The 15460-nt window shown below is 53.3% G+C and overlaps 1 protein-coding gene and 2 long non-coding RNA genes across 6 annotated transcripts in view; 1 reads left to right on the top strand and 2 right to left on the bottom strand.

Annotated features, from left to right (window-relative positions):
• Nucleotides 1-3946, bottom strand: LOC131839573 (uncharacterized). The gene is made up of 2 exons (XR_009356993.1): nucleotides 2970-3946; nucleotides 1-426 (listed from the first exon to the last, which is right to left on the bottom strand). It is a non-coding gene; the product is annotated as an uncharacterized LOC131839573 (long non-coding RNA).
• LOC131839574 (uncharacterized) lies at nucleotides 291-15003 on the top strand. Of its 3 annotated transcripts, none has more exons than XR_009356995.1 (4): nucleotides 291-404; nucleotides 2224-2371; nucleotides 12670-12883; nucleotides 13003-15003. It is a non-coding gene; the product is annotated as an uncharacterized LOC131839574 (long non-coding RNA). The 3 variants fall into 3 exon arrangements; XR_009356996.1 differs by having other exon boundaries at nucleotides 14366-15003; XR_009356994.1 differs by having other exon boundaries at nucleotides 12670-15003.
• The window catches only part of LOC131839572 (NADH-cytochrome b5 reductase 3), a 27790-nt gene continuing 16641 nt past the window's right edge, over nucleotides 4312-15460 (bottom strand). For both annotated transcript variants that reach the window (XM_059187167.1, XM_059187168.1), the window contains exons 8-9: nucleotides 11327-11426; nucleotides 4312-4805 (exon numbers count right to left, since the gene is read on the bottom strand). In XM_059187167.1, coding sequence (XP_059043150.1) covers nucleotides 4633-4805; nucleotides 11327-11426 — 273 coding nt within the window. In that variant the 3' untranslated portion in view covers nucleotides 4312-4632. The remainder of the gene's footprint in view (nucleotides 4806-11326; nucleotides 11427-15460) is intronic.

The raw sequence follows: 15460 nt of genomic DNA on the forward strand, positions 1-15460 counted from the left end.
GAGAGCGGAAGGGAAGCAGGCTCCCTGTATTTTATTTTTGATCAGACAAAATCCGTTTTCGCGCCCGGCTCATGCACCTTAGATTGGCCATTTCCCGCAGTTCTCTGAAACTTCTGCCTGGTGTCTGGCCAGCTGCTTATTTGCGGGGGCCCGCGGCACCCAGTAGGTGCTCACTTCGTGGCTCATGAGGTGAGACGTCCCGTCCCACGAGCGGCCCTCCTCGGCGGCAGCACTTTCCCGAGCGAATCGTCTCATCTCTCTGCGCTTCGGTCTTCCCGAGCTACACAGTGGGGCAAGGGACAGGTCGCTGCGAGGGTGAAACGGGCCGATCGTTAAAACCTTCCAGACGCAGAAGCCTTTTCCACGATGCAGCGCCAGGACCCCAGCGCCAAGCAGGGCACGAGGTAGGTGTTCCATACATGTTTGCTGCATCAATCGGTTAAAAAATATATATATATACACGCAACGTCTTTAGAACAACAAAGAGCATACACTGTCCTCTGTCGAGTTGTTACTATTAATTTCTAAGTGCACCGATGCCAGGGGCGTTCCTGTGCTGTTGTCAGAACACACATAAAACTCGCATCGGGGGGCGCCTGGGTGGCTCAGTGGGTTGAGGCCTCTGCTTTCGGCTCAGGTCATGATCTCAGGGTCCTGGGATTGAGTCCCGCATCGGGCTCTCTGCTCAGCAGGGAGCCTGCTTCCCTCTCTCTCTGCCTGCCTCTCTACCTGCTTGTGATCTCTCTCTGTCAAATAAATAAATAAATAAAATCTTTAAAAAAAACAATCGCATCGGGCGCTCTGTGGGCAAGAGCTGGTCAAGCCAGCGGGTCGGGGTTGGGCACCAGACGGAGGACGGGAAGCCAGGTCCCACCTGCGCGGCGATCGGGTGCTGGCTGGCCCTCCTCTTCCCGGCTCTACCAGGGGACCCCTAATCCCTCCCTCCGCCCTCACTTTCTCCCTGGAAGTGAATGGGAGCGACGCGGAGACGAGGCCCGAGGAAGGGAGACCGCGGCTCGGCCTCCGCAACCCTCCGCAACCCTCCGCAACCCTCCGCAACCCTCCGCAACCCTCCCGGTGCAGGACCGAGGAGCGCAGGTGCAGAGGAACGAGGGAGGGGGCGGAGGACCGCGGGATTTACGTTCCTGTCGCGCCTTAAGTGAACTGTAATTAAGTGACTGAAAGGTTATTTTTAAAGCCAGTTCACTAAGGTCGTTAACAGACATCAGCGGCCAGCCGAGTGGCCCTCCCCTGGACGCATGTCGGAGGGGGTAAAGTTTTGCAGGGCCGTGTCTGGTTATCCCAGGGACAGGGATCCGGAATCTGGTCAGGTGGAGGTTGGGGGACTGGGGGCAGGGGCCCTCCCAATGCCTGCGCCTGGGACATTCCAGGCCCGGGACGATCCAGGAGGAAAGAGACCCGTTACAGTTCTCCCAGGCGGGGCTTCGTTTCTCGGATGGACACGTGGGCCGTTTTGCCGGGCGTGAACATACATGGAATGGCCAGGAGCACGGCTGCGCCCTAGCTGAAGGGTCTGGGCCTGCTTTCTTTGGAAATAGACCAAGAATCGTGCCCCACTTGGGAAAACCACCTGCCTTTCACCAGAGACTGGGCGTCTGGCTGCATTTGGGGCTGAGGGTCCAGGGACTAGGCATCTGGGCAAATCTGTAGCCACCCGCCCCCCTTCTGGGGGATTTGGGGCAGTATTTACATCCTGCAATGGGCATCATTTTATAAATTCCTTTCCTTTCCTGCTCTTTTATAATATAGTTGGAGTTTTGTGTTGACTTTTTGTTTAAAGATTTATTTATGTGAGAGAGAGAGAGAGAGCAGGGGGCGGGGCCGAGGGAGAGGAACCCAAGCAGACTGCCCTGAGCATGAAGCCACACTCGGGGCTTGATCTCACAACCCTGAGATCAGACCTGAACCAAAACCAAGAATCAGGGGCTTAACCAACTGTGCCACTCAGGCGCCCTGATTTTTAAATTCTCTGTGTAGGCTGGCGATGTTACCTGTGAATCCACTTCAGGATACTAAAGAGGCGGTTATAAATATTATTTTAAAAGGATGTCAGGTCTGAAAGGGTGGAAGGTCATGAGACTAGGAGAGAGGGTAGGGACCAGGTCCAATCCCTGCCCTTCTAAGCTCAGGGACAGCTCCTTGTGCGCTTGGACAGGTGTGCATTCAAAGCCAGACCCGCAAGCCTGTTTTGTCATCCTCTAGGAGGGGACCCAGATGAGGAGACCTAATGTGAGCCCAGTATTCTGCAGTCCTCAGCACACAGTAGGTGTGAAAGGATTCCCAGGCCAAGCCCTTTCCTGCCCAGTGAGGAGTCCCAGCCCTGCTCCGGGGGCCCAGGCCAGAATGGAAGGTAAGAGGAGAAGAGAAAGGGACTCCCTGGTCTGAGGCTCAGCTTCTTGCACACTTCCCCTTCCTCTTCTCTTCCCCAGTCCAGCCACGCTGGCCCTCTCGATGTTCCTGGAGATGCCCAGCAGGTCTCTGCCACAGGGCCTTTGCACTTGCTGGTCCCTCCCTCTAGAGCACATCTAGTGTGCTTCAGTTCCAGCCTCATTTCCACTGTCCCCTCAGCGACCTGCTTTCTGGGGAGTGAGCAGCAAGCCCTGGGGAAGGTAATGCCACAAGCTTGTTCCAAACACAAGGCGTCTGCACTTGCTGTTCCCCCCACTTTGAACACCTACCCCTGCAGGGCCAGCTTCCTTGTCTCTTTAAAAAGAGAGCAGTCCTCACTCCCACGCTGCCCTGTGGCCTGATTTCTGTCTTGGCATTTACCATCTCACAACACCGTCCAGCATCTGTCTTAAACCTTTCTCACGGGCACCCCAGGAGTAGGAGAGGGCGTGCGGGGGCAGCTGCAGCCGAGTCTCTGGCCTTTGGAACAGTGCATGAAGGAACAAGGAAGCTAGCGACCCCCTTGCAGCCTCCCACAGAGAGACCGATACCTGCCTTACCTGGGGACCCACCTCCAACCTGAAGGCTGTTCTCTCCAGCAGAAACGGAGGCCAGTGATTTCTCCCTGCTTTTCAGGGCTGGCCAGAGGGGAAAGCAATGGAAGCCATACAGAGTTGTACCACCCAGGGCTGGAGGGAGCTTTTCACACTGCTGAGACGATGCGCATGAGGCTGGGCCTGAGGGCGCTGGGCACAAAGGGAGGGTCTCAAGCTTGGACTCCCAGGGTCCGCACGCTGGAAACAGCCTAATGTCCAAGGGTAGGGGATTTGCTAAAAATAAATCATGATCCACCTGGGCTTATGGAGAATGTGTGAACCCAGGGAAAAGCCCATCTGATGAGGGGGGAAGCAGCAGGCCGCGATGGGCCATGTGATTTCATCAGAGCAACCGGCGTCGGCCTCTGGATGTCCAGTATTTTCTTCCTGTGCATAGTTTTCTGTACAGTCCAAACCATACAGGACAAACACCAACACACATTAGAAATAAGCGCCGGGCCCCTTCCTGTCTCCTCTCCCGCTGTCCCCCCAACAATGACACAAATCACAGAGCCTCAGGGAACTGCAGAAGGGTTAGTAGTAGCAAAGTTTTATTTTAACGTTTTTTTCTGCTCATAAATGATTCTGAAAAAGCCCATATGCAAGAGGCAAACCCACCCTTGTCTAAAGGCAACATCGAGGTCACTGAGAATGCTGCTCAGATGAGACCTCCCCTCTGCCAGGGTGCAGGCAGCAGGAGGCGTGGCTCTGGGACAGAGGAATAAATACACTTGTCTTAGCTCCACCATCAGCACTGGCGGCCCAGAGCCCGAGGCGGGCCACCAGACTGACAGCTGGGAACGCCCAGAGCTGCCTGAACGCTCGCTCTGGTGCTTTGGGGAAGATGCGGAGGCTTCCAGAGGGCGTGCGTGCCCACCAGAGGAGCCCTCCGCCAGGCCCCGCCTCCTACTCCATCCTGCGGGGGGGGGGGGGGGGGGGGTGTGTGAGGGGGGTGGGGGGGGTAGGGGGGTGGGGGGGGTAGGGGGGTGGGGGGTGGTAGGGGGACCTGCTCCCTGCTGGCTGGGGCCTGCCTGGGTCCTGGGGTAGAGGTGCAGACTCCCAACCCCACGCACGTCCCCTGCCCAGAGGACTTTTGGGTGTTACCTGTCATGTAGGGTCAGGTGCTGAGGCCTGGCCACGGCCCTGAGCAGGCAGTGAGGGGTGGCTGGTGAGGGTCCCGAGTAAGTGGCTGGGGCATCCCTGGCACCTGCCGCTCTGGGCTGCCTGTACGTTTGGGTTTATTTGCAGACTGTGGTCTGCCCTGGGAGGGGTGGGCGGAGCATGGCGCTGGCGACTGGGCCTAGTAGTGTGTGGGTGGGTGAGGTGGAGGGAGGGGAGGGCCGGCCGCCCAGCATCCCTGGTGAGAACCGAGGAGAGCCAGACCGGAGCCCGCCCCAGAAGGTGGCCAGCGGCGGCGCACGTGTAGGAAAACCCTGCTCCCAAAGGGGTCCCTGGGGGAGCTCAGCAGGATACCCAGCCCAGCACAGGCAGGCCAGGCCGAGCCCGGGGCCACAGCATGAGATGTGGGAGAAGGAAGTGATGTTACAGAACAGTGGCAGGAGGAGTGAGTGTGGACAGGGCACAGTGAGTACGCGGGGCGGGTGTGCAAGCAGCCAGGGCCCGGCCCTCAGAAGGCGAAGCAGCGCTCCTTGGGGTGGCCCACGCGGTCCAGGTTGGGCAGGCAGGCATACTGGATCATGGGCGGGGGGCCGCACATCAGTATCAGCGGCTCCTCCTCCGGGGGAGGAAGGTGGTCCCGGATCATCTCTTCATTTACGAAGCCCTGGCTGTAGTCCCAGGCTGCGGGCAGAAGACCAGGTGAGTCCCAGTGTGGCCGTGTGACTGACCCATGACTGCCCACCTGCCCCAAGTCCCCTCCCCGTGACCGTCAGTCTCGTGTGCTGTGAATTTCTTCCTTCTTTCAACAAACACTGAAGAATGAAGAGGCTGATCCAGAGCGAATGCTCGTGCTGGGCCCCCCGCCCCAGCCTGGTCCCCCAGAACAAAACAGCCAGTGAACAATGAACAAAATGGCAACAAGTGCATGTGTGTCACTATCTACTTTAACTGTAAATGGGCTAAATTCTCCAATCAAAAGTGGCTGAGTGCAGAAGAAACAAGACCTGTCTATACAGACACAAAGACAGACACATAAATCAATGGAACACAACAGAAAGCCCAGAAATAGACACAAGGTTATATGGTCAATAAACCTTCACCAAAGGTGGCAAGAATATCCAATGGGGAAAAGGACAGTGTCTTCCACCAATGGTGTTGGGAAAACCAGACAGCTACATGCAGAAGGATGAAGCCAGACCATTTCTGGTCAACACACCAACACACACACACACACACACACACACACACACCCTTAAAATGGGTTAAGGATCTAAATGTGAGACCTGAAACCATAAAAACCCTAAAAGAGAACATAGGCAGTAATTTCTCTGACATCAGCCACAGCAACACTTTTCTAGACAGGGGACCTGAGGCACGGGAAATTAAAGCAAAAATAAACTATTGGGACTACATCAAAATGGAAGTCTCCTGCGCAGCAAAGGAAACAGCCAACCAAACGAAAAGACAGCCTACAGAATGGGAGCAGATACTTGCAAATGACCTATCCGACAGAGGGTTAGTATTCAAAATATATAAAGAACTGATACAACTCAACATCCAAAACCAAACGATCCAATTAAAAAATAGGCAGGAGACATGAACAGACATATCTCCAGAGACATCCAGACGGCCAACAGACACGTGAAAAGATGCCCCACATCACTCCTCATCGGGGACATGCAAATCAGAACTGCAATGAGATGCGACCTCACACCTGTCACAAACGCTAAAATCAAAAACGAGGAAACGAGGCATCGGGAGGACGCGGAGAAAAAGGGACCCTCGCCGCTGCGCGTGGGAAGGCACACGGGGCAGCCACTGGAAAACAGTATGGAGGTGCCTCAAAAAATTAAAAAATGAGCCAAGAATCACGCAACTGGTTATTTACCCAGAGAATACGAAAACCCTCATTCAAAGGGAGACACGCAGCCTGGTGTTTATAGCCACATTATTTACAAAGCCAAATTCTGGAAGCAGCCCAGGTGTCCATCCGCTGAATGAGTCAAGACGACCTGGTACGTGCATACAATGGAATGTGGGCCGTAAGACGCAGGAGATCTTGCGACGAGGAAGGATCTAGAGAATTTGCTAAGTGAAGTCAGTGAGAGAAAGACCAATGGCGGATGATGTGGCTCACACATGGAACTCCAGAACAAAACAAACAGAAAAACAAAAACAAAAACAAAAAAAAACCCCAGCAACAGACAAACCAGAAAAGGGACTGAGGAGAAGGAAGAGGCGTTTATCAGAGGGAGTGGGTGGGGGATGGGCCAGCAGCAGGTTCCCTCGGGACCTGCGGAGTCGCTTCCCCGCGCACCTGCAAGCGACCCGGGGAGAGCGCGGCACTGGGATGCGAGGAAAACCAGACCCATCGGCCGCGCTTTAGGTGTTATAACGCCACACACAGACGGAGAGTGAAGGGCCGGGAAAACACCCTGTGCGCACGGAAAGGCGAAGAATGCTGGAGGAAGAGACCGAGGCGGCGCGCCGACAAGGACAGGCCACCGGTCAGCGCCGGTGCACACGCGGAAGGGCGCGGTTACGCGAGGCGAACGCTAATAGGTCTAAAGGGAGAAACAGCAACACAGTAATGGTAAGGGATTTTTTTCTTTTTTAGATTTTTATTTATTTATTTGACAGACAGAGATCGCAAGTAGGCAGAGAGGCAGGCAGAGAGAGAGGTGAAGCAGGCTCCCCGCTGAGCAGAGAGCCCGATGCAGGGCTGGATCCCAGGACCCTGAGATCATGAGCTGAGCCGAAGGCAGAGGCTTAACCCACTGAGCCACCCAGGCGCCCAGTAAGGGATTTTTTAAAAAAAGATTTTATTTATTTATTTGACAGAGATCACAGGCAGGCAGAAAGAGAGAGAGGAGGAAGCAGGCTCCCCACGGAGCAGAGAGCCCCATGCGGGACTCCATCCCAGGACCCTGAGATCATGACCTGAGCTGAAGGCAGAGGCTTAACCCACTGAGCCACCCAGGCGCCCCAATAATAAGGGATTTTTTAAAAATATTATTTATTTACTTATATATCTGAGAGAGAGAGTGAGTGAGCAGGAGGGAGAGGGAGAGAGAATCTGAAGCAGACTCTGCCCTGAGCACAGAGCCTGATGTGGGGCTCGATCCCACAACTGCAAGAGACCACAAGATCATGACCTGAGCCGAAATCTAGAGTTAGACGCTTAACTGACTGAGCCACCCAGGCACCCCAATAGCAAGGGATTTTAATACCCCGCTTTTATCAATGGATAGATCACCCAGACAGTAAATCAATAAGGAAACACTGGCCTTAAAGAACATGTCAGACCAGATGGACCTAAGACACTTCTAGGACATTCCATCCAAAAGCACACATATATCCTGCCTGTGTGCGCACCTCCCAGCAGTCAGAAGCCGTCAGCAAGGAGACAGGAAACAAGTGTTGACAAGGATGTGGAGGACAAGGAACCCTCGTGCACTGTGGGTTTGGGGAGGCAAACCCGTGCAGCTGCTGCAGATAGCACTGCAGAAGGTCCCTCAAAAAATTAAAACTAAAGGGGTGCCTGGGTGGCTCAGTGGGTTGGGCCGCTTCCTTTGGCTTGGGTCATGATCTCAGGGTCCTGGGAAGGAGCCTGCTTCCTCCTCTCTCTCCGCCTGCCTCTGTCTACTTGTGATCTCTGTCTGTGAAATAAATAAATAAAATCTTTAAAAAAAAAATTAAAACTAAAATCACCATAGGATCCAGCAGTTCCACTTCTGGATATTTATCTGAAGAAATTGGAAACTAACTCAGAAAGACATCTGCACCCCAGCTTCCCTGCGGCACGCTTTACGGCACCCAAGATACGGAGGCAGCCGAAATGTCCATCAATGGATACAGAGGTAAAGAAAGTGTGTTATAAATACTGTCAGTGGGGTGCCTGGGTGGCTCAGTGGGTTAAAGCCACTGCCTTCGGCTCGGGTCATGATCCCAGGGTCCCAGGATCGAGCCCCGTGTCGGGCTCTCTGCTCAGCGGGGAGCCTGCTTCCCTTCCTCGCTCTCTGCCTGCCTCTCTGCCTACTTGTGATCTCTGTCTGTCAAATGAATAAATAAAATCTATAAATAACTAAATAAATACATACTGTGAGGGGCAGGAAATCCTGTCCCTGCAAAGGGCCTTCGAGCTGGGCTAAGAACCAAGTGGACAGGAGAGAGATGAACAGGAGAAAATCGAATTTAACAGCATATACACAAGGAATCCACACAGACTCGGACAGTCCAAAGGCAGGTACAATGAGGTTCACATGTCATCGTGAGCGAACGAGATGGAGTAAGGGTCTGGGATTTCGGAGGGAAGGAATGCATTTCACAGGGTGAGAAGAGCAGATGTCCAGTGATCCCATGTCTGTGGTACTAGGCGGGTCACTCAGATAAAATCTACCTCCATTAACAGCCCTTATTCTGGGAAGGACCCCCAATTTAGATTCTTCTGTACAGTTATGGAAAGGATAAAAGTTTCTCTCGAGACCAGCAGGGTCTCAAGTGCCTTCGGCTCAAAATAATCCACATGCCTAAGTGACACATTTGGGGGGGGGGGGTTTGTCCTGAAGCCCTTCCATATGATGGAATATTACTCAGCCATAGAAATGAATAACGACTTGCTGTTTGTGGTGACACTGATGATTTCGGGGGCATTATGCTGAGAGAAATGAGTCCGACAGAAAGACAAAATACTGTATGATTTCACTTATATGAGGACTCTTTTAAAAACAAAAACAAAATAAAATTAATAAAAACAAAAATAAAGGGGAGCCTAGGTGACTCAGTCTTTAATCATCTGCCTTCAGCTCAGGTCATGATCCCAGGGTCCTGGGATCGAGCTCCGGATCGGGCTCTCTGCTCAGAAGGAAGCCTGTTTCCCCCTCTCCCACTCCCCCTGCTTGTGTTCCCTCTCTTGGTGTGTCTCCCTTTGTCAAAAACAAAAATCTAAAAAAATAAAAACAAAGACAAAGAAAAAAAAAAACACCAAAAGCAAGAAACCCCAAGCTCACAGATACAGAGAACAGATTTTGCTGGCTGCCAGAGGCAGGGGTAGGAGAAGAAAGAATCAGGTGGAGGAGGTTTAAGTCTGTTTTTTAAGAACTTGCATGGGATGAAGTTCTACTTGCTAGTCTATAAAATGTGCAGGTATAGAAGCTAGCTCAATTTTACCACGATTTTTTAATAGTATATTTTTCTTTATATGCATGCTGAAGGTGGCTTCGTGGGGAAACACAAAACACAGGACAGCTGTATTTGCCACGTGAGCTCGCCCCACTCCCTGTTCCTTCACGTCCACGCCAGCCCAGCCCGCCGGCCACTGTGCCCTCTCTCAGCACCCAGAACTGTGATACCTAACGCGGTAGCCATACCTCAGCTCCTCTTGAGCGGTGGGTCACGGTAGTAATAAACGTTAACTCGACTGCCCACCTGCTAACGGGTTACTGTTCCAATGGCCCCCAGCAGGGGGCACTCAAGGGGTGGCACTGCCATGCGTCACCACCAGGGGTCAGCACTGGCCCCCTCCTCCGTGACCAGGAGTGCTAAGCCTAGCCTACCCCAGGAGGAGCAGGGAGGAAACATCCCACCCTTGATAGGAGAGAAACACGTTCCTTTTTTAGGAAAAGAAGCAACTCCAAGACCAGGTGCCCCGGCCAGACGTCCCTGCCTGACCCTACAGCAGACCGGTGAACAGCAGGGGCGGGAAACAGACACACACACACACACACACACACTCCCCTGCACGGTCCACACACATATGCACTTTTGGCCATTAGTGCGGTACTATCAATAGATTTTCCTTATGATTTTCTTGTTAACATTTGCTTCTCTCTATGCCAGCGTACCGTAAGAACACGCGTACCTAACAAGATCGGCGTTAACTGGCGATTTGTAAGGCTGCTATGGGTGGTTACATTTTTGCAGAGTCAAAGTTCCATATGGAATTTCGACGGCACATGGGGGTCAGTGCCCCGAATTCTGGTGTTGCCCAAGGGCAACAGTACTTTGTCGGTCTCACTAACCAGCTGCTACTTGGCTCTGTAACTTGGCTAATAAATCTGTTTCCTGGCTGCCTAGCCCTCCCCTGCTAGAACATCAGCTCACAGGCCAAGCCCGCTTCAGGAACAGAGCGGACAAGGAGCCTGGTTCCGATGGGTGGGTCCAGGCTGGCCGGCCAGCAACCGATCTGGGGGCACTGCTGCCAGGTCCTCAATCCATCCACGCCTCCGCCTAGCTCTTGGCCAGGAGGCCCGGGACCCGGCTTGATTACCCCAGGAGGGCTCCTCTCTCCAAGGTGGACCCAGATGACCCAGCTCAAGAGATGGGCACCTGCCCCTAGAGCCCACCTGCTTGGTTCTGGGTGAAGCGGAGGTGGGACAGTCCCCACACCACAGTTGAGCCCGGCGAACCGTGGGCCCCAGGGGAAGGGGGAGGCAAAGCAAGGGCAGGGTGGCCAATCCCACACTGGGGCACCATGAGGAGGCTACAAAAATGTCCAGTTTCCAACATCTAGAAGTTTCCAGTGCAGATGCAGGTCCTTGCTTCTCTTGAAAAGTAGAAGGACCTGACCTACAGGGCTGCAGTCACAGTACTCCCTACAGTGTCCCAACCCTGGAGCCAAATACCACCAGCGTCACAGACCAAGAAGCCTGAGATACTACTCTTCTCCCAGCAACGAAATTGAGGTATTTCCTGTACCCACATCTCTACCCACAGCCAGAGAATGAAGCAGAACTTAACTTCCAGGGGCAGCCTTGTTTTGGGTTTTGTAGGCAGCTACGTGACTTTGGCATACCGGAGGGGCAGAAGGAGGGTCACTGTACACCAGCCCAGCCCAGACCACCCCCCGCCCCAGGGCCTGGGGAGAAAATGGTGACATGCCTTACAGGGTACAGACGTCACAGCAGGAGCAGTTGCCCCTACCCACTGCAGTAACCTCGCTGACCTGCCCCAGAGTAAGCCCCCCACCAAGGGCAGAGGCCTCAGGCTCTGGGGAGGATGTGAGTTCAAGCCCCACTGCCGGTGATTTCTAGCTGGGTGCCGTGGGACACTTACTTGCCCTCTCTGATCCGTCCCTCATCTGTAAGATGCGGTCACACCACCCCCCTCTCACCAAGCCACCCTGAGCACCACCGGAGACCAGGTGAATCGAAGGCCCGGCACCCCCCACCCAGCCCAGCCCACCCAGGGCTTCCGTCGCTCACCTTCAGGGGCTTTGTCCACAGTGTACCAGAGCTTGAAGCGAGCAGAATGTTCGTTCCTCAGTTCCTCTAGCTCCGGCCGCAGCAGGATGTCCTTCTCAGTCTGGGGGTGGGGGGGAACGGGGCCCGGAGGTTAGGGAGGACTGCCTCTGAGACACTTGTCACCGGATGGCTCACCATCCCGCCCACCGTGAGTCACACGCTTGGGAAAGCTTGCAGGACGGCAGCCTGGCGGAGCCGACCCAGACTCCCCAAAATGCGCGCCCCGTTCTCCTCATCTCGCCCGACCACCTCGACGCTGCAGACTATGTTCATTCCAGATGTTTCCTACCGCTGTGGGGACATGTGCCCTGATATAACAGGGAGTGGAGGAAGCAAACAGCTGAACACAGGTGCGGTCAAATACAGAACAGGGAAGGACCGGAAGGAAACAAGCCAAAACCTGCACCACGACTCTCTCACTTAAAATAGCGGTGACGGGTCCCTCATCCTTTGGATAAGTCTCCTTATGTTCTGGTGTCTCAAGCTGCACAGCCTTAAATCGGGAAATGCAGACCACTATTCCCCAAATCACACCTGCTCCTTCCACAGCCTCGCCCACACTGTGGCCTACAGCACCCCACTCTCTGCTCCCACTGGCTTCGTCCAGTTGGTGCCATGTGGCCCTGTCCTTCAACCTGGTGTCACCTCCTCCAGGAAGCCTTCCTGGACTCCCCAGGGGCATCAGCAACCTACTCCTCACACAGCCCCTCTGATCACAGGCTTCTCTGCCTCGTGCATCTCAAGGTCACTCCCAGACAGACGGGGCTCCTCAGGGCCGGGGGGGTCGGCCTGACTGACCTCAAGGCACTGTTATACACTGGGCGCCAAAGGGCTCTGTCCACTCACGAACCACTCCTGAGGCCCTGGGCTGGAGCAGAAGGGCCTTCCCCAGGGAGGCAGACCACGGGAGATCCGGGGAAGCATCTTCTCCGCCCCACACGACCAACAGCACCGTGAGGTGCTCAGCAAAAGGGACTACTGGGGGCGCCGATCACAGCAGGGACCGGGCAGGAAAGGACAGATAATTTGAAGCCACAGCAATTAGTACTGCCTGAGCCTGAGCCTGCATGGAGGGGGTCTTGCTGACAGGTGGGACCAACCCAGCTTAAGGTACACCTGTACCTTGAGTCCCGTGGTCCTCAGTGTTCCCCTCCAAGAAATGGGCTGTAGGCAGAAGGCACGAGCCTCTGCGGGTCCCAGGGAGGAAGATATTGACTGTTTTTCCCATTTCTTTTCTCTCCTTATTTTTTTCCTTTTTATTTATTTATTTATATTTCATTTAATTTAATTTTTTCTACGGCCAGTGTGAAGCCCAATGCCGGGCTTGAACTCACAACCCCAAGATCAAGACCTGAGCTGAAATCAAGAGTCAGACTCTTCATCGACTGAACCACCCAGGCGCCCCTCGTTTCTCCCGTTTCTCAGGGGGACAGTGGGGCCCTCCTGCCCTGATCGAGTGAGGACAGGGCCAGGGCTCAGGCTGGACAAGCTCTGCGTAAAGAATGCCAATATATGGAGGTAAAGAAAAATCCTGGGATGGCCTTCGGAGATAACGAGTGCTGGGATCTTCTGTGTATCTTTTAGACTTCGCTCTCTAATAAGCACCTATACTTTCTTTTTAACAAAAATGGGATCAGAGCATGCATGCCGCCTTGCCGCCTGCTCTTCTAAGGTCCGAACACTCTGCAGACCCACCACGTGGCATCAGCCTCTGAGCGCCCGCGCCTCCTTTCCCGGCGGCCCAGCCCCCACTGGACAAAGGGACTGCCGGTTCCCCACCGAAGGGCATTTAATCATCTGGAACACCCTCCTTCATAAACAACGTCTCTCTGCCCATCCTCCCTGCCCTACCCATTCCTTAGATACATCTTGGAAAGTGGAGTTTGGGCAGAAAACTCCACGTGGGTAAGGCACTGGAACACGCAGGCTTCAGCAACGCACACAGCAGCAGGGCGCCCAGGCCTGACCCTCCGCCCATGCCTTCGCCGGCTCCGGGTAATAACCATTTAATATTGGCCAGCCGGATGGATGGGAAGTAGCCCTCATGTTTTATTTATCTACACATTTATTTTATTTATTTATTTTTAAAAATATATTTTTTTAAAGATTTTATTTATTTATTTGACAGAGAGAGATCACAAGTAGGCAGAGAGGCAGACAGAGAGGAAGGGAAGCAGGCTTCTGGCTGAGCAGAGAGCCCCATGTGGGGCCTGATCCCAGGACCCCAGGATCACGACCGGAGCTGAAGAAAGAGGCTTTAACCCACTGAGCCACCCAGGCGCCCCACTACACATTTATTTTAAAGTTTATTCATTCATTCATTTTTTTAAGTAATCTGCACGCCCAATGTGGACCTCGAACCCATGACCCCAACATCAAGAGTCCCGTGCTCTCCAAAGGAGCCAGCCAGGCACCTGTATTTTCTATTATTTAAAAAAAAGATAAGGGGTGCCTGGGTGCCTCAGTCGTTACGACCCTGCCTTCGGCTCAGGTCATGATCCCAGGGTCCTGGGATCCAGTCCCGCATTGGGCTCCCTGCTCAGCGGTTAGCCTGCCTCTCCCTCTCTCACTCCTCCCGCTTGTGTTCCCTCTGTCACTGTGTCTCTCCTTGTCAAATGAATAAGTAACATCTTTAAAATAAATAAATAATTAAATTTTAAAAAAATTAAAAGATACGATTGTCACTGGCTCTAGTTGTATCTTATTAGTCTGAAAAGACTCCGTACGGTGATGCAGTGTGGACTTTCCCCAGCGGTTCACCGATCTTACTCATAATGGGCTTTTCTTGCTTGTAAGCAGCTGGGCTCTCCCTTCGCGTCTCTCTTAGACGGCCTGTCCCCATTCATTCCCTCAATACCCGTAAAAATGCTCACCCAGCACCCCTGAAGCTTCACTTTTCTACGTGTACATTCCTTAACTTAAACCTTAAAGCAGGGATCTACTCCGCATTTCCCAAATTCATAGCAACTAACCCCAAATTCCCTTCATCTCTCCCCTCAGGTCTGAAATGCCACTCGTGCCACCTGTGAAGTCTTGTATGTACCGAGGCCTGTTTCTAGGCCAGTGCTGTTCAGTGGAACTTCCTGCAGTGACGGGGATGGGAATGTTCTAGATCTGTTATCCCACACAGTAACCACAAGCCACAGAACCCATGAAACGTGGCTATGAAGATCAGGAAAGCGAGTTGTAAATTTTAGTTAATCCTCATTAACTTAAATGTAAATACCTACATGTTCTAGCATGTTCCAGCACGGTCCAGACTCTCCATATGTTACCAGAAATGCTTTAGGTCCAGTAAGCCTGGCTGTCACGTGGGGGTCAGGAACCACGGTTCCCGGTATTGATGCTTTACTAAGCCCCATCCAGTGAGCTGGATTCTTCCTTCTTTCTTTTCAAAACTTTCTCTGCTGTGCACAGACACTTTGTCCTCACATAATACTAACAACTTCTTTGCTTTTTGGTACTCTCCTGCCATCACGGACACACACTGCAACTTCCAAAGGCTATGTGACTTCCCACATCACCCCAACCCAGTGCAAACACAGGTATGGAATCTAGCAGCTTCTAGTACGCCAAACATTAGAAAGGTTTGCAAACATGTAAAATGGGACAGAATTTTCTAAAATACAGTGATTTTTATTAGTCTGAAAAGACTAATAAAATAAAGATTTTTCATAAAATGTGCTCCGGCTCAAGTCCTGGTCCTACTACCTCCTGGGAGACGGGTCAGTCAAGTCCCTCTCTGGGTATCTGAGCTAGAAAGTGAGCAATTTCAAGACCCTGGCTAGTGGGCCAGTGGGCCCCAGGATGCCCTGTATGGGCAACGCAGGGCTGACGGCCCCGGAGACTAGTCCAGCAGCACTAAGTGGAACCACGGTCCTCCCACACCCACCAGTTTGGAATTAATGGCCCTTCCCATGCACCACCCGCCTCGATCAAAGCCACCTTGGTTGGCCTCAGGGCGGTTTACTGCAGCTGTGGGAGTCCAAGGACCTTACAGATGGACGGGGCAGAGCCTGGGCCTGAGGTGCCCTAGGATAAGCTGACCTGAACCATATCTGAGAGGCACCGTGGGCCTGGGTGTGGCCCCCACAC

The sequence above is a fragment of the Mustela lutreola genome, chromosome 8 (assembly GCF_030435805.1).
Source record: "Mustela lutreola isolate mMusLut2 chromosome 8, mMusLut2.pri, whole genome shotgun sequence".
NCBI lineage: Eukaryota > Metazoa > Chordata > Mammalia > Carnivora > Mustelidae > Mustela > Mustela lutreola.